Source organism: Alternaria ventricosa, assembly GCF_023758065.1.
Source record: "Alternaria ventricosa strain BMP 2768 chromosome Unknown scaffold_7, whole genome shotgun sequence".
NCBI classification, from domain to species: Eukaryota; Fungi; Ascomycota; class Dothideomycetes; order Pleosporales; family Pleosporaceae; genus Alternaria; species Alternaria ventricosa.
The window spans coordinates 83953-107799 of record NW_026055687.1 but is presented as its reverse complement, the minus strand read 5'-3'; the positions used below and the strand labels follow the sequence as shown (position 1 = coordinate 107799).

General features: G+C 53.0%; 6 protein-coding genes across 6 annotated transcripts; 3 read left to right on the top strand and 3 right to left on the bottom strand.

The window, feature by feature from the left end:
- Positions 1 to 825: 825 nt before the first annotated feature.
- Positions 826 to 2711, top strand: J4E93_004793 (uncharacterized protein; the record flags this gene model as incomplete). The annotated part of the gene is made up of 4 exons (XM_049342719.1): positions 826 to 1085; positions 1134 to 1500; positions 1550 to 2449; positions 2502 to 2711. The coding sequence occupies 4 exons, from the start codon at positions 826 to 828 to the stop codon at positions 2709 to 2711; spliced, it is 1737 nt and encodes a 578-aa protein (XP_049199719.1).
- A 3729-nt stretch (positions 2712 to 6440) lies between these two features.
- J4E93_004792 (uncharacterized protein) lies at positions 6441 to 8286 on the top strand (the record flags this gene model as incomplete). Its single annotated transcript, XM_049342718.1, has 5 exons — positions 6441 to 6784; positions 6847 to 7041; positions 7132 to 7559; positions 7609 to 7998; positions 8051 to 8286. The coding sequence occupies 5 exons, from the start codon at positions 6441 to 6443 to the stop codon at positions 8284 to 8286; spliced, it is 1593 nt and encodes a 530-aa protein (XP_049199718.1).
- Positions 8287 to 8426: 140 nt separating this feature from the next.
- J4E93_004791 (uncharacterized protein) lies at positions 8427 to 9170 on the bottom strand (the record flags this gene model as incomplete). Its single annotated transcript, XM_049342717.1, has 1 exon — positions 8427 to 9170. The coding sequence occupies one exon, from the start codon at positions 9168 to 9170 to the stop codon at positions 8427 to 8429; it is 744 nt and encodes a 247-aa protein (XP_049199717.1).
- Positions 9171 to 9681: 511 nt separating this feature from the next.
- J4E93_004790 (uncharacterized protein) lies at positions 9682 to 11427 on the top strand (the record flags this gene model as incomplete). Its single annotated transcript, XM_049342716.1, has 1 exon — positions 9682 to 11427. One exon carries the CDS (start codon positions 9682 to 9684, stop codon positions 11425 to 11427), a length of 1746 nt encoding a protein of 581 aa, XP_049199716.1.
- A 2137-nt stretch (positions 11428 to 13564) lies between these two features.
- J4E93_004789 (uncharacterized protein) lies at positions 13565 to 15700 on the bottom strand (the record flags this gene model as incomplete). The annotated part of the gene is made up of 1 exon (XM_049342715.1): positions 13565 to 15700. One exon carries the CDS (start codon positions 15698 to 15700, stop codon positions 13565 to 13567), a length of 2136 nt encoding a protein of 711 aa, XP_049199715.1.
- Positions 15701 to 21816: 6116 nt separating this feature from the next.
- J4E93_004788 (uncharacterized protein) lies at positions 21817 to 23722 on the bottom strand (the record flags this gene model as incomplete). Its single annotated transcript, XM_049342714.1, has 3 exons — positions 21817 to 22533; positions 22582 to 23268; positions 23321 to 23722. 3 exons carry the CDS (start codon positions 23720 to 23722, stop codon positions 21817 to 21819), a joined length of 1806 nt encoding a protein of 601 aa, XP_049199714.1.
- Between the last annotated feature and the right edge of the window lie 125 nt (positions 23723 to 23847).

Here is a 23847-nt window from a genome sequence, read left to right as displayed (position 1 = left end):
ACCGCCGCGGCTGAACAGGTCCTCACGCAGCAATCAACTCAGCTGCCTCGTGATGCGACGCTCGCAATACCGCCTCGTACAAGACGCATCTTCGTCAGGCAGACGCCTCGCCCCAAATAATAGGGCAGAATTCCTTCGCGACTCGTAGCGGCAGGCAGCCGGGTGGCCGTTCGCTTTTTATCGGTTCCCACAAACGTCAAATATCACCTTATCATGCTAGGAGCGAATTAAGGATAGGCAAGAAACTTGGCTCAGCATGCCATGGCCACCGCCAAGACACACAGAGCAGGGTCCGTCCCACCAGTCCAACTGCATCAAGAAGGAGATATACGCGGAGACGACAGACGCGCCAGCATGGCTCGCTGGACCGGGCGATTGGCGCTGCGCTCAAGACGCTCTAGAAGGCACAAGTCGTCAATATTGGTTGGATCTGGCGGTGCCCGTTCCACACCATTCTTTCACTGCGGTCCTCTTTGCTTGGCCGTCTTGGGTTACTTCGCCCGCCGCGACAAGCCTTCCAACGGGTAGCTCGTTATCAGCACCGTTCCGTGGGACCACTATCTCGCCCTCCCCGCAGCCTCGGTCGTATAACAACCGGTGTACCCTGCTGCTTCAGCCGCTCAAGGCTTTCCGCTGCCTCACCAGTATTTGACGTACCAGCTGTCGATACAGTTGCTTTTCCTCGATTCCTCTAGGTTCGAGTTGCTTCACGTTTTCGGGCTTGCTTCCCGCGACCACCGCTTACACTTACCCGTGTGCGGCTCTTCTCAACACGCGCCATAGAGTACTAGTCTACCTGACTGTACACACCACACTTTATTCAAAATGGCCATCTGGAACCGCAAGTCGAGTTCCTCGGACGGCGCAAGTCCTCACGCTTCTGATCCTGAGTATGGCACCAAGCCTGAGTACCAGCACGAGACGGGAGAGGTCTCCGCTGTCGACAGCAATGGCGTTGCTGTCCACTCCGACCACGCGCATCTGCACCGTGGTCTGAAGTCGCGCCACATTACTATGATTGCCATCGGAGGAGCCATTGGAACTGGTCTCATTATCGGTACTGGTAAAGCGCTGGCACAGTCTGGGTAAGTGGCGTGAATCTGGCGACTTTTCATCATCACTAATAACAACAGCCCTGGTTCAATTCTCATCGCCTACACCTCCGTCGGTCTCATCGTCTACGTCGTCATGACTGCTCTCGGCGAAATGGCCGCTTGGATTCCTCACGCGTCTGGTTTCGCTGGCTATGCTACCCGTTTCTGCGACCCTGCTCTCGGTTTTGCTCTTGGTTGGACTTATTGGTGCAAGTACATCATCACGACGCCGAACCAGCTCACTGCAACCGCTTTGATTCTTTCGGAATGGAAATCTAGAGATGAAGTCAATCCCGGAGTCTGGATTGCAATCTTCCTGGTCGCCATTATCTGTATCAATTACTTCGGTATCAAGTTCTTCGGTGAACTTGAGTTCTGGCTGAGTTCTATCAAAGTCATCACGATTGTAAGTCTCAAGCGCTTTTCGATGCAAAACAATACTGACTAGTGAAAAGGTTGGTGTCATCTTCCTCTCGTTCCTTCTTGCTGTCGGCGCTGGGCCTGGTCCGGCAACTGGCTTCAAGTACTACAATGACCCCGGTGCGTTCAAGCCGTTCATCGCTGGTGGCTCTGCTGGTAAATTTTACGGATTCTGGAGCTCCTTGGTCAACGCCGTCTTCGCCTACCTCGGTACTGAACTTATCGGTGTTACCGTTGGAGAAGCCCAGAACCCGCGCAAGACCATCCCTCGCGCCATTAAGCTTACCTTCTACCGGATCTTGTTCTTCTACTGCTTGTCAGTGTTTTTCCTGGGCATGATCGTTCCCTACAATTCCCCGGAGTTGGCGTTCGCAAACAAGGCTACCACCGGTGCTTCCGCTTCGCCTTTCGTCGTCGCCATCAAGCTTGCGAAGATCCCCTATTTACCCACGATCGTCAACGCCTGCATCTTGCTCTTCACCTTCAGTGCTTCCAACTCGGATCTTTACATCGCCTCCCGCACGATCTACGGTCTTGCTGTCGAAGGCCATGCCCCGAAGATCTTCCTCTGGACTGATAAGCGTGGTGTGCCCGTACCTGCTTTGGCCATCTCCGCTCTTTTCTGCTGCACTGCTTTCATGAACGCCGCAGATGACGCCAAGGTGGTTTTCGGTTACTTTGTCAATCTCACCACCATTTTCGGACTGTTGTCTTGGATCTCGCTTTTGGTGTCGCACATCTGGTTTGTTCGCGCGCGTCGCGCTCAAGGCATCACCAAGGACATGATGGCGTACACTGCTCCGTTTGGTCTTATCGGATCTTACATTGCGCTGTTCTTCTGCATCCTCATCGCGTTGACGAAGAACTTCAGTGTCTTCACCAAGGATCCGAAATATGGCACTTTCGACTACAAGAACTTTGTTACTGGATACCTCGTAAGTCACTCGAATCGTTCATATGCAAATAGCATGCTAACAAACGTTCCAGGGTATTCCGGTCTACCTGATCTGCATCTTCGGTTACAAATTCATCATGAAGTCCAAGATGGTCAAGCCCCACGAAGCCGATTTCTACAGTGGCAAAGCCGAGATCGACCGCGAAGAGGAGGCATTCCTCGCCCATGCAGCAGAGAAGAAAGCCACCGAGGGCAAGGGTGGCAGCTGGTTCTACCGAACCTTCATTGCATGGTTGATCTAGATTCAGTTAGCGACTATATCCGTTCGTTTGGTTTACTGGATGCCATTGCTGTGTATGCGCCGCAGAAGGTGTTGGTGGTGACCTCACCTAACACCAAGAACGGCACGATATTCTCTGAAAATAAATATTGGATTCTTAAAGTTCATTGCCACTCATATCTTGGTCGTCAGCTTCCTTGTCAAACTGATCTGAATGCTGCTTTCATCCGTGACTTAATGCAGTTACACCCTCGCACGGCATGGACGATCTCTAACTTGACAACCTAGTCAGCAAACCGTATGACTACTCATCTTCAAAACTAGATGTATCACCCACATTAGTGTACTCCACAGTGGGTATACACATGCCAAGACACGTCACGTTACCCATCTTGGCTGCCATCCTACACCAACACTCCCAACCTACGACAACAACGTCGCATTAGACTCATATTTAAGCTTAAACGCCAGTGCGGATCACAAATCCTTATCAGAAGCCAAATGATCAAGCAAAGCACATTGTCTTGGATCGTTGCCGTGCTTGCCGTCTGCGAGCTTCTTGGATGGGTGGGTCGATCGGGTATACGGCAACCGCGAGCTTGGGGTGCGGGAGACCCTGGCTGTGGGTGAGATGCGTGTTGACACCGCGCCTTTCCATCGCAGCGTTCTACTGCTAACACCGACATACATGTCGCTCGCAGTCGCCGTTGGTGCCAGTGAGGTCCTCCTGGGTCACCTGCGTGTATGCGTAACATTGCGACATGCGCGACACCAACTCCGTCGCTTCCACTGCCCTAGAGTGGTAACCCACGACCAGGCAAACGGTGCGCAGACCGCCCACACGGAGGCCCTCTCAAGCCCTTTCTGAGGCCAACGTCGCCTGCTGCACTGCATATCCTGCCTGCCGACGGAGCCGACCGGGCAGCCTTACGACGCAGGCGTCCACTATCTTGGGACATTCGTCACGACGAAGCTGCCGCCCTCTACGCGCGCTTCATGGGATCGCTTAACAGGACGGTGGCTGTGCTGCTATCTCGGAGTCTTTTCCCCTGGTCTATTGGGCGATATGATGTCAAGTCAATTGGCGAAATGATGCGCTTTGTGCTAATGACGTGATAGCATCGCGAAGGGCACGCTTTCCATGCGTCCGCGGCAGACTTCGACGACCGACCAGGATTCTACTGCCAGATCTGGACCTCGAAGAGGCAATTCTCCGACATATTGATGCATCTAGTCCTCGCTTATCGTCAATGGCGCGATGTTGCTGCATACTCCCATCGCAACGACGCCCGACATAGCTGCTTTACATGGTGCAAGCGGGAAGGATTTGACATACCAACATGGGCAGGATGCAGCACTATGCTCCGCCGTACGACGATCTTCGCACATAGGGCTAGTCGTTCTTCCTTTCCCTACCTTTGGCCTGATACGGAAACATCACCTGGACTTCAAGATGCGCGTTCGTTGGAGTACCACAATGACTCTTCGGCACCAAACGTCCCTTCGTGGGCTTAGACAACAGCACTACGGCGTACGCAGTGAAGCGGTCTTTCTCGCGATGTAGACATTGGACAATCATCCCTGGCGCGTTGAAACTTAGTAGGAGGGACAGGGTGGAGAACGAAGGGCACCGCTGGTCTAGTACGCGCCCCTTGAAGCTCGCGGTCAAGAGGAGTATCGCAGGTAATGTACAAGGCAAATGGTTCTTGTCGAGTCGATTCAAGCTTCATATTCTCTTACAATATATAAAAACTACTCACTGCGGCACATGTCGTTGTCATTACAATAGTCATCCACAGCACACTCAGTCATATAACCCATCGAGTTCCAGAGTCACAACAACAGTCAGAAGTACTAGTCAATCCTCCTACTCACCCAAAGCTGTCACAAGCACCAGTCATACACGATATATAACTGCTCTTACAATCGCCTTTGTTCAGCATCGCAGCCATTGCCCAGCTCCTTACAATAATCACACCCAGGACCGGACGATTGAATAGCGGCAGTTATATCTCCAGCACCACATACATCGAGCCAATACTACTCACTAATTACCATCAATTTCATCGATCCCTGCCTTGCCCGATCTCAGGCAAGCTTTCACACATTGAGACACGAATTCCCACAAACGCACGCATATCTCAACATTTCGAGCACATCTCGTGTCATTACAACACATCCATACAAAACAAGCAGTCTCAAGCGATACCACAATGGCATCTTCTCACAGACTGGACAAGTTCAAGGCCATGTCGGTAGACGATGAGGGCATCAGAATTTTGCGAACCGATCACAACGAAGGACACGTCCACGGTGGAAACGAGCACTATATTGGACACACTTCAGAAGCCATAAATCTTTCTCTCACTACGCTCGACAACACCATCTCCTCCGATACCACTCACCAGTCTGTGTGCGGAAGCTCCGTAGTCCCTCCAGCCAGCTATGACGACTTGTGGCTATGCCCTAACCCTTATGGAGATTGTATCGACACATGGAATGGTAATTGGCTCGATCAATGCCCACTTTGTGGTGCACCAAAACCTTCTTAGACTCACTATTGTGTACGGTGGCTAGTGTGGGCACTCAGTCCATTCTCTGTCTCTGGCTCCAGGCTCCTCATACCCCTATCTCGGATGAATTCTTCGTTTCCTCTAGATGAAGGAGTACCTGTATTTTGCATGTTATTCAAACTCTCGTTGACAACTTTCTTATGTTGTACCTTTACTACATTCATTCACCTTGTACACTCGCCTTACGGCTAGTCATCCTTCTAGACATGTTCTCATCCTCACTGTCGCTACCGGTATCACTACGTTATCTCCCTCTTACATACTTTCTTACATTCCGGTCTCCACTCTCTATTCTGTAGAATTAATAGTCAATGACTTGGTTAGTTCTATAGCAACGAACTATTGCCAGAATTGTCCCGCCTTCACCCTCAAAATGGCTTCCGCGTATGCATGTTATGTACATGCACCACCCGAGGCCTGATGCAACAGAATTGTCTTGAGTGTTATCTTATGAGGTGACTCTTCCATGCCTACCGTTGCTAATGTGAAAGTGACAGTGCACTGATGCAGCTTCACTGGCCGTTAAGCGGAACCCATTCCGCCTCCCCTCGGCTCTTACCCAATGCAGCAACCCGCCTCCCTCACCCTCCACCCACCTAACCCCCAACAAAGCAAAATCTACCGTCAACTCCCTCCGCGCCTACCCCAGCTTTCCCCAGATCCACCCGCCTCCGCAGCAAAGCCCTCCTCTCTCGCACAAGACTGGCCAGCAAAAGTCTTGACGCACGTCGAAGGCTTCCGTCACGCATGCTAAGTGGTGCGGGAGGCAGACAAGAGGGGTGGGCTGGGGCTGGGCGTGCGTCAATGGCGGACTTTTATCAATGACCGAGTAAGAGCGTGTCATGTCGGGGTATGTACCCGCGGAGTAAACTTTGGTTGACGGTCGCTGGATAGTCACGGTAATCGTGGATCGGGCGCCCCATGGGGGTGGAGACGATGGTTTGTTCGGCTGGACAGGCGTGCAGGTGAGCGCGCTCGCGCGACGGCGGGGATCTGCGGCTCGTGGCTTTTGGGAGGTGGTATGGGATGGGCCCCGGACTTTTATGTTGCGAGGAATTGGTCTTTAACTTTCAGCTATCGGATATCTTTGGTCGTTTATTGCGCGGTGTTGCTTGCATCGCTCTCCTTCCCAGCGTGCCTACTCACACGTCTTGCATACCGGCATCTCTACCGTCGCCATGGACGAGAAGCCCACCATAGACCGGCTTTCGCATGCCAGCGACTCGCCAGATAGCACATCTATCCCCGCCGCACGTAAAGCATCCATCACATCATTCGGCCATGGGAGAACAAAGGCAGAGGAGCGGGCGCGCATCGACGCGCTGGCTACAAGTCCAGGCGTAACAATGGCATCTTTTGCGCATCTCGACGAGAAGAAGATTCTACGGAAGATGGACTTGCGCCTCATCCCCATGTTAGCACTGTTGTATCTACTCTCCTTTTTGGATCGAGGAAATATCGGCAACGCGAAGATTGAAGGGTTGACGGAAGATCTCAATATGACGGGTGCGCAGTACAATTGGTACGCTATTCAGAATTCTATCGTCCTTCTTGGTCTATATGGTAATCTAACATTACGAACAGGTGTCTGACCGTCTTCTTCTTCACCTACGCCTTCTTCGAAGTACCCTCCAACCTCCTACTGAAGAAGCTTCGGCCATCGATTTGGCTCCCAACCATCATGGTAGCATGGGGCATCGTCATGACGCTCATGGGCATAGTGCAAAGTTATGAAGGATTGCTGATTGCCAGAATCTTCTTGGGTGTTACGGAAGCTGGGTACGTGTTTGCCCAAATCCCTGTCTTCTCACTGAGAGAGGATATCTTACAATCACTTGAGCGCGTCAGGCTAACAGACCATCTGAACAGTCTCTTCCCAGGAGTAGCATACTACATCACAATGTGGTACGCCCGCCACGAAGCGCAATTCCGCCAAGCCCTCTTCTTCTCCGCTGCCTCGGTCGCAGGCGCTTTCTCTGGTCTGCTCGCCTTCGGCATCGCACACATGGACGGTGTAGGAAACCTCGCAGGTTGGCGCTGGATCTTCATCCTAGAAGGGATATTGACTGTCATCGTGGCAGTCATTGCATACTTCACGCTCTACGACTTCCCTGAAACCGCTACTTTCCTCACAGAGGAAGAAAGGGCCTTTGTTGTATACCGTTTGAAGTACCAGAACTACAAGGAGGAAGCTGATGGTGGTGTTAGAGTCGCGCAAGATGATAGCTTCCAGTGGAAGTTTGTCAAAGCGGCGTTCCTCGATTGGCAGATTTGGACGAACATCTTGGTGTATTGGGGTATGTGTCATCTCCTAATTCTTTTGTTGCGCCGGTCTGACATGAATAGGTATCGTATGTCCGCTATACGGCATATCCCTCTTCCTCCCATCCATTATCCGCGCACTCGGATACAGCTCTTCGACGGCCCAACTCCTCACCGTACCCATTTATATCACCGCATCCGTCTTGGCTGTTGTTGTCGCGTGGTTCAGCGATAGAGTTGGAAAGCGTTATCCGTTCATCTTGGTGTGCCTGTGCATCATGGCTGTCGGCTTTATCATGTGTATCGCGGGTGGTAGCGTGCCAGGGCTCGTATACGCGGGTGTCTTCATCGCGGCGTGTGCGCTGTACCCAGCGTTCCCTGGAAATATCACATGGCTGAGCAATAATCTGGCTGGAAGTACGAAGAGAGCTACTGGGCAAGCTATCCAGATCGCCGTGGGTAATTTGGCGGGTGGTAAGTTGTCCATTCCTTATGTGCCACAGTCCTTGTTGCTGACTTTCGCTAGCCATGGCCTCCAACTTCTATCGCGCAGAAGACGCGCCGCGTTATCTTCTCGGCCATGCTCTTGAGCTCGGGTTCATCGTAGCGGGTATCGTAGCGTTGCTGTTCTTGGTGTTCAACTACAAGCGCATCAATGCGAAGAGGGAGCGACAGGTAGCCGAGGGTGCGCATAACGGGTATACTCCCAAGGAGTTGGGTGCGCTTGGGGATCGAGCGATTACGTTCAAGTATTTCCTGTAGTCTGGAGGGTGTTAGTCTCGTACTTCAGATGGAATGTGTAACGACGTACCCGTTCGCCTGCGACTTCAGATATCCAAATCGATGACAATCGCATGTGACCGTAGATTCCTTCCTTGGCTACTCGTGCTTCGCTCGTGTGCTCAAAAGTCCTGTATGCCCGTCTCACCCGTCAACACCTTCTCCTTCCCCTCCCCATCTGAATCAAAGTCGCTCTCCATGCTCTCGAAATACGCGTCCTCCAAATCTCGTTCCGCCTCAGGGTCGTCGTATTTAGGGTTCTTGTCGACCAGCTTGTCGTACTCGAAATCATCGTCTCCGCCTCTCAGGAAGCGCTGTGTCATCTCGTCGATCCACCACGCTCTCCCTTCCTCCTTCGTCATGGGCACATCGTCCTTCTCCTCCTCCATGATCTGACCCTGCGGTCCACGGTTATATGTAAAGAGCGAATTCGGGTCGGGTTGCGAAAGCGCGTCTTTCTTGGCTTCGGCGCGCCACAAATCGGTAGCCATCTGGCCCGAGAAGCCCTTCTTGCGCCCTTCGGCTTCGCGCTCGGATGCGGTTTGGAAGCGGCGTATGAGGCGGTCATAGAGGAGTGGATCGGCGAGTTCGAGGGACGAGTCGGAGAAGTATTCGGGATGCACTTCGAGGTAGCGCTTGCGCCGGTTCTTGGCCTGGAGTCGTTGCGCGCGTTCGTCTTGTTGCTGACGGAGTTGGTCGCGAAGTAGAGATTCGTCTATTTCATCGTCCATTTCCACGTCTTCAGTTGTGGGGGCTGATGCGTCGCCGTTGACATGGCCGTTGGGGGTCGCGGGGTCCTTGGCTGCTTCGGGCGCGTTCGCTGGTCGTAGGGCGAGACCTGGCGCCATTCCGGGTGATTCGGTCATGTATGGCATGCTAAGGGGAATCGAACTCCAGAAACCCTCTCACTGCAGTCGCTATGGTAGAAGTGATGGTCAATAGCAATGCTTGGTAATGACGCCACACGCCGTGCTGGGCGCCACACTCTAGTGCGAAACGCGCCCAGTCGAAACGAACTCCACCTTAATGATCGCCCGTTTCACCCGTGCATCATCCCATTCAGCCAGGAACAGCTGGCCTTCTTGGTTTTTAATTTCAACGTCTCTTCCTTTTCTTTTCCTGCCTTATACCCTTCTTTTGCACTTTGCTTGCTGCTCTGTATCGTTGTTCGCGGGCCGACTACACTATCGCGGATACACGGTCCGTATAGAGTGCTTGAAGAACTTGGGATTCCTTGGACCGTTTACGCGATATCTGGTCTTTTCCACCCTTCACACACCTTGCCATCTTTCTTTTCCGCGAAAGCTGTAGCGTCGGATTATTCAAGAGCATTTGGATCTGGTTCGTTAGAAAGAGATAGAACGGGAATTCTACATCATGTCGCCGAAACAAAAGACACCGAAGAAGCCAAAGGCAGCGAAAGAGGCGGAAACCCAGGCGCAAAATGCTCCAGTATCAACGATTCTTCTGAATGTTGGTAGAGCAGCAGCACTCCTGCTTGTCGCAGGTTTCGCGTCGCCAGTCTCACAACTGAATCTGTCTCCTATCTATGGATCGATCCCAGCATCGCTGCACCATCAACGGACGATGACTATCACAGCTGTCGCAGCACTCTTAACGCGACGGGCATTGAAGAGCTATGTATCTGCGAATGTGGCACAGTACATTGCTGTAGTTGCTTACTGGACACCCGTCATCCAGTTCCTGCTATTTCCCTACAGCGGAAAGATTGGGGTAGAATACGGACCTCTGCTCATCGAGTCCCTCACCTATTTCCCCTTGCTCTTTTTATCGGTTTTTGCTGCCGCCGATCTACTGGAATGCATCGACGTTACCGGAATCAATCCCTCGCCATTGAAGGAAATCGCCATCCCCACTGCGTCCTACTTCACCGTCTCGACTGTAGCCAAGATCAGCAGCGCTCTCATCCCCGGCTTCATCGGTACATCCGTCTACTTCACACGTGTGGGCATGCAGATGCTGCTTGCATCGGCATCTGCTTTCTTCAGCCCATCCCGTGTCATCCTCCTCGCGTTCCCGGCAATCCTCCACACGCTCTGGACGAACCCTCATCATCCTTCTACTCACGGTCTACAGTTGGCAAACTCTACGTTGCAGGCTACGCAGAACTACACGCTTCTCGCTCGTCATGAGTCCGTCACTGGATATGTGTCTGTCATCGAGAACCACGCCGACAATGCCTTCCGTCTTCTTCGATGCGACCACTCCCTCCTTGGCGGCGAGTGGCTCGTAACACCACAAGCCTATGCTAAAGGCCAACGCCAACGCGAATCCATCTTCGCCGTATTCGTACTCCTCGAAGCCGTCCGTCTCATGGAACCCCCAGTCGACACTCTGCCTATCGTAGACGACAGCGAAAAGTCCGCCTTGGTGATCGGTCTTGGTATCGGCACGGCGCCAAACGCCATGATCGCGCACGGCATCAACACGACGATTGTCGAACTCGACCCCGTAGTCCACTACTACGCAACGAAGTACTTCGCGCTAGACCCCAACCACACAGCCGTCATCGACGACGCGACGGCCTACGTAGCACAAAAGTCCGTCTCAGCACCCGGCAGTTTCGACTACATCATCCACGACGTCTTTACTGGCGGCGCCGAGCCGGTGTACCTGTTCACCACAGAATTCATGCAAGGCCTCTACGACCTGTTGAAACCAGAAGGTTTTGTCGCAATCAACTACGCCGGAGACCTCACCTTGGGTTCAACAAGGCTGGTGCTGAACACAATACACGCCATTTTCCCCGCCTGCCGCCTCTTCCGCGATTCTCCGCCTCAGGCAGAACACAAAGAAGGTGAAGCTGACTTCATCAACATGGTCATTTTCTGCGTCAAGAACGACCATGGTTTGGGCAAGGCGGCTGTAAACTTCCGCGATACCGTTCAGAAGGATTACTTGGGCAGTATTGCGAGGAGGAACTTTTTGCAGCCGCAAGAGAAGTTGGAAGTCAACTACGATTTTGTGAGGAAGGAAGACGGAGGCAGGGTCATGGGCAATGCTGATGTGGGTGAGCTAGAGAAGTTTCACGAGGATGGTGCGGTCAGTCATTGGAGGATTATGAGGACGGTGCTGCCGGAGGGGGTTTGGGAGATGTGGTGAGCAAGTCATGGGTGGTGGATGTAAGTTGCTACAGATTTGTGAAGGAAAGAGACAATGCGATGTAAAGAAAAGGATAGATTTTGTGAAGATCATTGGTATAGACTCATCGATGATACAGTACGATATTCAGAGAACCCAAGCAGTCCGCATGTACTAACTCCCTCGCCCATTAAATCAAATCCCCACACTGAGCAAATCGACCTATATCGACAGCACATCAGTATAGCGTGCGACATTTACCATACTCTCCTCCAATGCACGCTCACCCGGCCCTCCCCTCCGTCACCAATGAACCCTTTACCCACCCCCACGCCTTCCACACACCACACGTCTCACCCCCTCCCCTCAGACATGTCACAGGCTAAGCATTCGCCTTGCGTCGTCTTGTGCGTGACAAGCCATGCTAAGCATAAGTCTTAATGCATGAGAACAGGCAAAAACAGAAAAGAGCGTCTTCTGCGATGCAGCATAAGTCATCACACCGCGTTTTTTGCAAGGGTGATGAGACAGGGGTGGGTGTGCATTGCAGCATGTGGGGAAGTGTGGAGGTGGATATCGGTGAATGGTCATGGGAGCAGAAGGGTCTTGAGAAGGGGGTTGTGTGGTGGCTGGGTAGGGAGTTGAGGGTTAGAGGGGGGGAGTAGGTGAGGAATGGGTTGGTTTGCTGATCAGGTTGGAACGTCTGCGTTGAGTGTACGTTGGCGATTCAGCCTGATGGATGAGGCTTTCTACCATCCACAAAGTTGAAAGTACTAATCAAGCTTGACTGCAAATGTGATGCGAAGGGAGCGCGTCTAGTTTAGTTGACAATCCCATGTACGAGGGTGCGGAAAGTCGGCAAGAATACAACAAGACATGCTTGTTTCCAATTCCCATGCAGCCACCTTTCGCACTTCAGCCTCATCAAAATCGTCAAGAACAAATCACCTGCTCCACCTCTCACACACTCATTACTCAGCCCATAGTCGTGTGACAACATCGAGCTGAGCTGCGGAAGACAACACACCTACAGCGAGGCGTTACCCCGCTATTCCCACACGAGCCCCAAAGCCGAAGTACTCTAACCAGTATGAGACATGTCTATCGCTTGCCTTTTTGTCAGACGAAAATGCTGACGAGGACACGACATTATCTCGGTACCACTCCATCAGCGGCTTAAAAGACACTCGGCGGTTGTTTGACAGGGTGCTGTGCGATGACTTCACACATGCCCCGCATTCGAGAAGCATGTGTGGAAACCGCCCAGCGCCGCTCACTAGTACGCTGCGCCAATGCTTTGTCTGATTCAAGCTCGATCGTATGTTGTGGGCGTATCATACTCCCCACGTGTTTGTTGAGATGGTTGCCTCGCTTTGTGTTAGAGTTCGTGTTGGACTGGTTTGCGCCACGATTTGATCCTTCTCTCCCGGTTTTTGATGACTTGCAGTATCGTGCATGCGCAACATAGCGGGCGCAGTACCCGGCATTCTCCATACTACCCTTCAGTTCGTAAACGCAGACCCAGCTCATTTCTGCGCGCTTACATTCCTTCGTCGCCAAGCTTGTGGACCACTATTCATAGCGGACCAAGTATCTCGGCGCCACGTCGGGCAAGCGGGTCATTACAAACTTGCTTGCTGCCGTCGGCATGCATCGTAAGAGCGGGATTCGATAACCCATCTCAGCGAGGTTGGAATGACGAAATTCTGGAGATACGTCAGGCAGATACAGTTTTCCGATAACAGCGGAAGATCAGCGTAAGCTATTCGCTAGCTCGCGAGTTGCGCAATCATAATTCCTCCGAGACGAAGTGGAGCTGCTGCTTGGTGATCTCCGCGCGTCAAGGCAATTGCCGCGTTTGCACTTTCTGCAGGGCTGCCAATCGCATGGGACGCGCATACACGTGTGTTGGACAGGGAAAGTAGCGAGAGACGGAAAGGGAAGGTGGGACGAGACAAGACGTCGATGTGGTATATGTGTCGTTTGAAGTGGCATTCGCAGAATGCCGACGGAACTGACGTGCTAGTAAAACAAGATACAATAATGCCTCCAGATTGGGAACGGGACAAAAACCGCCTTTTGACCCGCTATGCTCGACCTTCAAGCGCCGTAATGCAGTAATCGTGAAAACAATGGTCGTCAAAATGTACAGTCGTGATTATCGTTCGCCCATGTCGAACCTATGTGTGAATGCCTTGCCAACCTTGTTCTCCGGCTTGGGCGGAATGTGATGATGCAAAAACTTCTTCGGGGCGGCAGTCCTAGCACTCGAGGACTTGGAAGCGTCAAACATGATTTTGGGGTCGTCGTACGTCTCCGGACAGCAGCAGCCAATATTCTTGATGCAACTTGTCTTTAGAACCTCGCCGATGGTTATGCGTTTCGAGGGTATCGGATGAAGCATCTTTAGCATTAGGCGTTTGATGGATGGGGGCTCGATGAGACTGAACAGCTTGCCACACTTAGGGTGGCCATCGACACCATCAAAGATGTCACCGTCTGGATGGCGTTCCAACCAAGAGTCCCAACCCTTCTTAAACCTGGCGTAGTACTCGAACTCGGGCTTCGCAGCTTGCCATGGGCAACCACCAAAGGTCATGGTTAGGTAGACGATGGCGGTTGACCAGATATCCAGCGGACGTGGGTCGTAGCTGTGATCCTTTGCAAGGACTTCCGGAGCGATGTAGGGAAGACTGCCGCAGATCCCAGGCTCGGATAATCGGATGTCGCCCATGTTCTTTCCACACTCACCGCCAGACGCGCGAAGACCAGGATGCTCACCAGTGAACACTTCCGCCACGCCAAAGTCCGAGATCTTGAGATGACCCTCTTTGCTAAGAAGCAAGTTTTCCAACTTGATGTCTCGATGAGCAATACCATGGCTGTGCAAGTAGCTCACGCCGCGCAGTAATTGCTTGAAGAAGCACAACCGATCATCCCGACTGTAAAACCCTTCCGCGCCGCCAGCGAACAACTTGCGTTCTACTAATGAATAGATCTCCCCATATGTACAAAACTCCATAACGTGGTTCCAGCGGCCGCGGTTCGTACATAAGCGTACTGTTTCGACGATGTTCGGATGATGCAGACTCTTCGCGATGCTGTACTCGGACTTAATCTTCAGTACGTAGTCCTCCTCAGTCTCGTCCTTGTCGCGTTCTCTAAACTCTTTGACAGCTACCAGGTCTTCTTCCCGTGTGATGCCTCCTCTTCGCGCCATGATCCGAACTTCAGATGTTGCGCCTTTACCTAGAATCTTTCCTCTCTTTCCAGGCATTAAACTCGAACTCTTGAACTCTTTATCTAGCTCACACCAGTCGATGATGAAGTCGTCCGGTAGGTTCACACTAAGTCGCCGTGCCTTCATACCCACACCTTGGACAGCTGGCTTGGAAAAGGTAGCCAGCATGCCAGCGGTAGGCTTCTCTGCACTCTCGTTGATGCGGGGAACCTGCTCTGTGCTTGCGGACCGTCGGCGTGAAAAGCCGACTTTCTTAGAAGAGTTAACGCTCCCACTACCCGCCCAGGTGATACCAGGCCGCGGTCGGCTCATGCTTGCGAGGCCCGTGGAAGAAGCGGGTTTGGTGCCAATCCCTGGTCGTCTGTCCGTCGATGGCCTGCTCATAGGTGATCCAGACAAGGGTGGGGAGTTCGCGCGGGAGGATTTGTCAGAGCGTCGCGTCAGAGAGAAGGAGCTCAGTCTTCTGCTTTGCTTAGGAATGTCGACTGCCGGAGTTGCTACCTCAGCGGGCCCATCTACACCAGTCTTGACAATGTATGTGTTGGTCTCGGCCTTTGCTTTTGGCGATCTGTTCGGCGTCGAGATGTTTGAAGTGTCGGACTGATTGGTTCCATCCTTGCTCGAATGTCCTCTGTGCAGTTTGCCGCGGATCAGGGACCCCACGCGCTTTCCCAGACCGCGCTTCTCCGGTGGTGACTGGCGCTCGACCTGTTGAGGCGGCTGGACATCTTGTTGGCTCTCGATATCTTGCGGCGCCTCTTGCAGCGGTGACTTGTTGGGCATGTCGCTCGTGACAGGGCGTGGGGTTGCGAATACGTCGTCTACGGACTCATCGTCACGGAAAGGATGTGAGAAGGGCGTGCCCTCGCTGGTATGGCTGGTGGGTGTAAGAGGCTCGGCGGGCTCGCTTGCAGTGCCAGTACTCTCATCCTCCTCTTCAATAGCAAAGCGGTGGTCGAGCGGGCGTGAATCGCGGTGCCGAAGTCGGTCGGAGAGGGTTCGCTCATCGAAGGAAATTGACAGTTGCCGTGTCTGTTCAGCGACCATCGGCATGGTGATGGGGCGCTGCTGTGCTCCGATTGGCTGGCTAACGACCGAGCGCTGGTGAGGGTGAAAGTCGCCAATACGCGAATACGGCGAGGTGCTGGGGCTTGTCGCTACGGACGCTGGAGGGGGCTCGGACAGTTATACGAGCCTTCAAGCGTACTGCACGAGTGCAGGTGTAGGGTGGGCAGCAGGAGCGGGGTGTGGTAGAAATGTTGCAATTGTGACAGAGCCATATACACAACGTAAGAAGGGTGACTGGGGAAGAAAAGTTAAGTTGCGTCGGAATGGCACCGACGACACGCGAGTGAAGTTTGCAGCGGCCGAGGGGTGGATGGCGAGGGTCCAGATGCAGGCGGGCAGCGGCAGGGAGATGACGTCCCTATCCTATCCGCCTTGCTCTCGTGACGTTGGAGTATCAATCAGTCCAACTGCACGCAAAGCGGCAATCGTCCCAGAATGTAGGAGAAGCGGCGCCCGGGGCCTCGCGCGATGATATGTGGGCTCCAGAAGTCGCAGAGAGACTAAACTCTCTTGATTTGACGCCAAAACACCCCCGGCCCAGTCCCCTGCGCGACCCCCACAGCGCCAAAGGCCACCTGCAGCCCGGATGCACGTCTTGCGAAGGCCGCCCAGTAACTCTCGTCCACCGTGCACTCTCCCCCAGGACCCGGACCTTGCGCCCACACAGCACGCCGTGTGATGGATGATGTGCGTCGATGATCGATGTCTGCAAAGCTTGACCGCCCGGCTTGTCCGCTTACGGCCTTCCCTTTCATCTCCACCATGGCCAAACGAGGCTCCCCTCTAGCACCAACCCGCCCTTCCGCCAGATGCACCTACGTCGTTACTAACAGAACCATTGGACACCCCTCCAATGGCGGCGGCCAGCCTGAATTCAGCAGCGCATCCTCTCACCCTCCGCCATGCACACGACAGCCCTGGAGAGACGAGAGCATCATGCTGGCCTCGTCTCCCTTGTCTGGCCTGTTTGGAGAGAGAAAATGCCGCAGCTGCCTTTGGACGTGGTCTGAGCTGCTGCAGTCATCAATGTGCTTCCAGGACAGCATGCCGTCGTCCGTACGCCGTGAGCGCCCCTACGTCCTGCGTCCGCCGAACCGATATTCGCTCCTGCTGCGGATGTGCTGCTCGTGCAGCTCTGGACGTCAACTGACGACAGTCCAGCGTGATGCTGCCCTTCGATCCCAGCTCAGGGCGCTGTCAATCCAAAGCTTAGGCGGCCCTTTGCCGCCGAACGCGACAGGCGAACATCGTGGGGGTCACCAGCCGCTGCAACGCCATTTCCCCGCCATCTCTATTGCCTGTTGGAACGCCAGCTGAACCATCGCGCTCTGCTCCCCGGCACAGGCTGTATAGTACGACATCAAGGTCTCGAGGTTGCTTAATTACTTGCATACGCTGTCCCGTTGTCGCTGAGCCCATCCGACCACAGTGCTCTCCAGACTGGATGCGGGGTTCGTATCACCTCATGCAATCTGCAAGCATCTGCAGTGCTCTGGCCAGGGACTCATGCTGAGACGGCTCCCGATCGCGACCATGTGCACCCTGATCGCGTTGCACACATGCGTCTACCGCACTCCAAACGTCCGGCGAGCCAGCTTGGTTTTGCTTTGCAAAAGATTCGCGTCAACGACGGCCATTGGACAAGTTGGCCTGCTCTCCCACGCAGCGGGCTCTCTTCGCCTCATTCACTTGCACAGCTGACAGATGCAACCTGGCCAATACATACGTGCTCTGACGTCGTCGCGCAACTCTGGCGGTGAGTCCCCCTGAGACTTGGAGTCAAGCGACTGGTTTCCTATCCCGTTGTTTCTCCACTATCACCCACTTGCACCTGCAGTAGTCGTTGTTTCTTCTTCCGACCGCAGAGCGTTCAACACGTCTTGCAGCGGAATGCGTTATTTCTCCATGTACGTGCGGCTCGTGCGTTTTGTGGGGTAAGCAAATCCGGAAGGAAGTCACGACCCAGCACTCACTCTTGACCGGACAAACTCTCTATGCTGTACACACAAAGTGACAGCGCTCGATGCGTTGTCGATCGCATTTCATTAATTCTCCGTACAACGGACCGAGCTGCGCGGATCACTGTACCAAACAAACATCCCCTGAGGCCGCCGTTGCTTTGCGTTCCACTACCTCCACGCCGCCGGATCACCAGTCTTGGCAATACTCTTGACGACTTGCTTTTATTGCCTACCTCTTGGCACCATGGAGGGATTGCTTTCCGCGCTTGGCACTCGTTCATGTGCCGCTCATCATTCGGACAGCCAATCTACACGAAATTGACGATATGTGCGTCGGGCGGGATTCACTTCCCGTCGCCATTGCCGTTCACAGAATCCTTGACAACAGGAGGAAACGTCCGCCACTTGGCAGGCAGCACAACACAACCACATGCACGAGACTAACGAACCCAGCGGTGGGCAATGTGGACACCGCTCCAAGTTCTCAACAATTCATCTACATATAGTGACACTCCGATGGCCTGCAAGACGTCCACTATCTTTGCACTGCATGCATTGCCTCGACTAGATCAGTGCCTAAGACCCAACATTCTACAGTCTCCCAGGTACCAGCCTCGTTGACCACGTACTAGGATGCAGAGAAGCTTCCGCTAACAAGACTCTGTGCTTGTTACCATCAAGGTTTCGTCGAGGCTGGACAAGCTCACACACGCCAGCATCTCGGACACCTCCTGACCTTCCATGATACATGCTTCGAGTGGTACAACAGCGCGGAAATGGCGCGCCAAGATGGGTAGATCACCTTGGCGCAGCAACGTGTGCCACTGGCAACTTTCTGTCGTGCATGATCTGCCCTCTCCGCCGGAATGGAGAGTTACAGTAACGTCTTGGCCTCATCTCGACGGGATCACCCGGAAGTCAGTCGGGCAAGAAAGAAATCACGTCTACGACCGGTGAGACCACAGTCTTTACAGAGACCTGTCGTCCGTATCTTGGAATGCCATGCCGGTCTTATTGTGTTCTCGTTCGGGTCGACCCGATCCGATAGGCAGTCTGGTGCATTCCACGAGTGATTACATATCGAGAAATGCATTAGCTCAAACTCTATCAACACATCGATGTAGATCATATCGAACGCGCTCGGGACATGTCCATCCGTGTTGGAGAGCGGGCAAATGCATATGTCTACTTTTACAGGCTCTCTTAGATAAAGCCCTGCACGCCTTATTGATCCTTGCGGACCCGGAGACACATTTCATTCTAAAACTATAAAGACGGCGACCTGCGTGTAGTGCAGATCGACTATCTTACGCAGCACCGATTCGCTTGAGTGAAAGCAGCGTCATCGTCTCGTAGATCATTAATGTCACTCACGACATGACATTCCAAGAATAATGCCCACTGTAGATGTCTTTTCTGTAAGCCAAATTGTCCTAAGGTTGTTATAATATCATATTGTTCCCATTCATGTAACAGTTCAGTACTAGTTCTGTTTCCCAATCCCGGTGATCTGATTGAGAATACTCGCTCAAATCCGCTGACAAGTCTGCTATGATCTGTTCTTATGCTTTCTCGCCAAGTAGATACTGTATACCTCTCAGTGCAGAATCTAGAGGGAAGTTTGCCGCCAAGAGTAGAATAACGTCTGTCAAGTCTTGCCATGCGCAGGGAGAACACTCTTTGTCTGACCCTACACTAGAAATATCGTCTGCCTGTCCAGCCTGGGTTTTCCGTAGTTGTATCTCGGCTCATCAGTACCCACAGCGTCATTATACAGGATGCGCTTATCTTGTAACAGACCAATCCTGCGGTACGTAGGAACATGACCGTCCTTTGTAGCTGTTGCATGTACTTGCTCAACAATGAGCGCGGAATGTCCTTGATAGTCGCCGATTTCGAAAGGGATGATGTCGTACTCCTTCTCTTCCGTCGTACTCCCTTGCCACTCGTCCCAACTCACCGTTCTTTTGTACCATTTGCTTCCCTCATATTCGATATCGAGGGGAGGCAATTTTCTTTCTCGCACATTTTCTGTTCCAACAAGAATAGTAATGACCTGAGCGAGCAACTTAATCCATCCCGATTGGATATTGCCATAGGGGTTATTGCTTTGCGCAGGTTTCAGATGTACGTCCAATACCTGAACCAATACCTTATTGATCCCAATGCCTCTGCACCATATCTTTCCATGAACAGAAGCCCAGCTCCAAGTAGGGGCTATTTTCACACGATCCGGCGTTTCCGCGGTTGATGGGCGGGACTTCACCTACAACAGCTCTTCTAGTAAGCGATTCCTCCATAAGCCCGCGCAGTACATATCATCACTATCGAGGTTACGATGAACGAGTCGCGCCAGGGACGATAGAGCGACTAACCGATCTTCTGAATGAGTGAACTCAGCCTCGGAGTATGATTCGACGAAGTTCATCCAGTCATCTCGCCGCTGATCCTTGCCAAATGCTGAGCTCCGGATATATCCCGAGGCATCAAGATCGCGTACTTGTGATACGGCGGTATGACCGTGCGCTATGGTACTACGACATTCCCAGATCACGCCCTGCAACGTAAAGTGAAGTATGCGTCGTGAGAGGAGCCGCTCCTGGGTAACCCATCCGCGCTTGTTCAAAGCCGAATCCGTGACTGCCCGGTCGAACTTGACGTGTACTGGCTTCAAAAAGCGGACACGTGTTTCTCCACTGCCGATGTGCTGAATAACTTTGCATGGAGCGGCGCGTATTCGCTCACTGTCCATTTTCGAAAGGAAGCCATCCTCTGCACTATCGGCGTAAGTGGCGGCGATAGTGCATATGGCGTTATGATATGTCGTACCCATGCGAGGGCCCTCCAGGTTCCAGTCCATATCATCGCCGCTGGCACCAGGCTGGACAATACACAGTGCGTCGATCCACAGAAATCGGATACCGAGCCCCCGTGTTATACGTATCCCGTCTCTGAAGGTTTGCGGCATACTTTCCATATCTATACTAATTTGGCGCGCGAAAGATGCTCTCAAGGTGCAATCATGGGCTGTGGATCCCCAGCGATAACTTAATGTGCAGTATTGTGAGAGCTCAGCTAATGATGCAGTTCCGTCGATGATCCAACTCTCTACATCGACCACGAGGATATCAGGGCATCGAGAGAGATCTAATAGCCGCCGCGGTAGAGATTGCCGTATGTTGGATCGGACAGCATCGTCGCAAGTCCCCTCGCTGATTCTGCCCAGATCATCGTAATCTATCCTGCTACAGTCGCCATGAGATGAAAGGCATTTTGTGAGGAGTCTTTGGGCTTGTAGTATCGCATCTTCATCTACCAGAGCAGAGGAACGGCTGGTGGGTGATTCGAAGTCGCCGATTATTACGAAATATTCCTCGCCCGTCATTAGCTCGAATGCTATAGGCCCAGTGTCAGGGTGAAGTTCATCGTAGCACCGATGAAGCCGTATTGGTTCGTCCAAATACTGGTCCAGTGTCACCCAAGCAACATGCTGCCAACAAAGCGTGCAGAGATCACAGCCAGCGCGAGCCGATGTAATCATTTCTGCTCTTGAAGACCATTTTCGTTCAAGTTGAGGCGCCGGCGGCACCTCATCGAAATCGGCAAATTCGCTGCATGGAGTACAACGAGACATGGCGCTCATGAAGCCAGAGCGACAAATCGACGTGTTGGAAGTGCAGGGGCAAGCGCACAGCGGTAAATTCTTGCTGAAAAGTACCGTTTCGTGTACACGACGTTTGGCGTAAAACGATAGCAAGTCCCAGTCTTAGTTCCGGGCGCGTTCTTTCTTCGTTGAGCCGTTCGGATGATTCGAGAAAACCTTGTGGCGAGGGTGAACGTGTTGGAGTTCAACCACGCCGCAATCTTGCAGGAGCGGGGTAGAGCTCAGAAGAAGACATCGGAACGATCGTGCGACAGAGAAGATCAGCTCCAGGGCCCAGGTTCCGTTGTGTCAATTGCAGGAGTTTTAGAACATCTACGGCAGGTGTTTGATCGCTGTGCGCGACCGCCATAGTTGGAGAGGCACCACTTCTGAGACGTGTGACGGCTAATGGGTCGATGTTATACATTTCTATGCTTTTGCCCTTTGGTCGCACTATTCAGCAACCCTGTATACGCGCCATCGGTCTTCCAAAAGCTTTACACCCCACCATCACCTCTGCGACCCATGCCAGAGTCTCCAACACGTACTTCTTTCTTGACATACGCCATCTCTTTAGCAGGCACAATCACCCATTCCCTCTCGTCCATGATCCTGTCCAGACCACAACTACGTCCCTTCCAGCCCTCTCCCCTCAAACTCCTCGCCACCTGCCAAGACGCGGCGATGATATCGTTTACGCTAACGCCATTGAACTGCGCGCCTACAACGCGTAACCGGCCCTTGAACTCGTTGGACATGCCTTGCGCGAATTGCTTGAGGCGTTCATCGTAGCCGATTGTGTATTGAGGAATGCAGTCGCGGGAGAGGTTTGCGATGTGGGCGGTGGGCTCGTCGGTAATGTTAAGGTGTCGCTTGATAACGCTCCTCGCCATTTCCAGACCTTCTTCTTCCGTGGGGAAACCCTTCCAGCCGTCCCACCAGTGGCCGCCCATCATGACTGTGAGTTTTGTGCCGCTGGCTGTGTCTTGACCTTTGACAGCGGAGGAGTCCCAGATTACGCCAAGAGCGCGCTCGGGGTTTTGCTCGAATGGAATTCCTTGTGGGATGAGGTAGCCGAAACCCTCATGAGGGAGAAGGTTTGGGTTGGGGAAGTAGAGGTTTACTGTCATTACTGTGGCGAAGGGTGTAATCTCGTCGTTCTTGAGGGTGGAGATGGCAAGATCGAATGATTCAGTTGACGTTGAGCCTTCAGTCTGTATACTGTCAGTACTTGCGGTTCTAATTGAAGACGATGAACGTACCCCAGAGACAACCTCGACACCCAGCTTCCCGTTCTCATTGAGAGGCTTGAAAGTCTGAATGGGCGACTCTGTTCTGATCTCAATGTTACCTTTCGCCTCCACAGCATCCACCAATGCTCGAACCATCTGCTGCAATCCGTTTCTGAAAGAGAACATAGCGGAATCCTTCAGGTTCTTCGCAAAGTCGAGTTCCAGATCAATCTCCTCGTTCATAGCTTTCGCTACTTCCCGATCATGTGGGTGGACGAAGGCAACCGGCTGCGATTGTCCGTACTCATTTTGCATGCGGAACCAGCCTCCAATAGCACTGCCGAATCGCGCCTCCAACTCCCAAGCCGGGCCAAATAACGTCTTAGCGCTCAGCTGGTTGATATCACCGGCATATATGCCGTGGAATACCGCTGAGACAAGATTGTCCGCTATCCTCTTATCCACCCTTCGTGCGAGCCACGAGCCAATTGTCTCATCCGTCAGGGAGTCCGGCCGCTTTGGCCTCAATGGTTCTGTGATCGCACCAAATATACCCTTCAATATGCCAGTCCGCCATAATGTAAAGAAGTCTGCGAAGGTGGGTGGCGGGGCGGGAAGGCGGTTGAGCTGGTCAGGATAGTAGATGAAGCGGTTCTTTGCGCCGGGTTCGCTGCGCCTCGTATATGTGATGTCGTCAACAAGACCGAGTTCTTGTACCTACACACACTCCATTAGCAATGCCACCATGGTTTAGACATGTTCGACTTACCAGTCCTGCAGTGACAGTTGCGTTCCTCAACGTCCTCGGGCCCAATTCGAACAGCACATTCCCCTTCTTTCCCTCTGCATCCACAACGTCGACTCTGCGACTCTTGATCCAGCCACCCGTGTCCTTCCCCGCCTCAAACACCACCACTTTAGTCTGTGGGAACTCCTTAGCGATGAAGTGGGCGCTTGCCAACCCCGCTATACCACCGCCGAGGATGGCTATCCGCTCAGGGTACGAGGACTGGTAGCGAACGGCGCATTGTGCCGTGGAACGGAGGAGTAGACGTTGTGATGATGCGAGGAGTGGCCGATGCGGATGCAATGGGGATGGCGTGTGGGATGCAAGCGCGGGGCGCGCGGCAACGGTCTTCAACGTCTTCTGCGAGACATTCTGGAGCCGCATTGCCGGTTCAATTGGTCGCAAGATCGATTGGATGGGCGTTGCGACGACGACCAACAAGTTGCATTGGGAAGTCCAATTGATGTTCCTGCGGGAAAATGTCCGAGCTTGGGCCGCTTCCTCTCCGC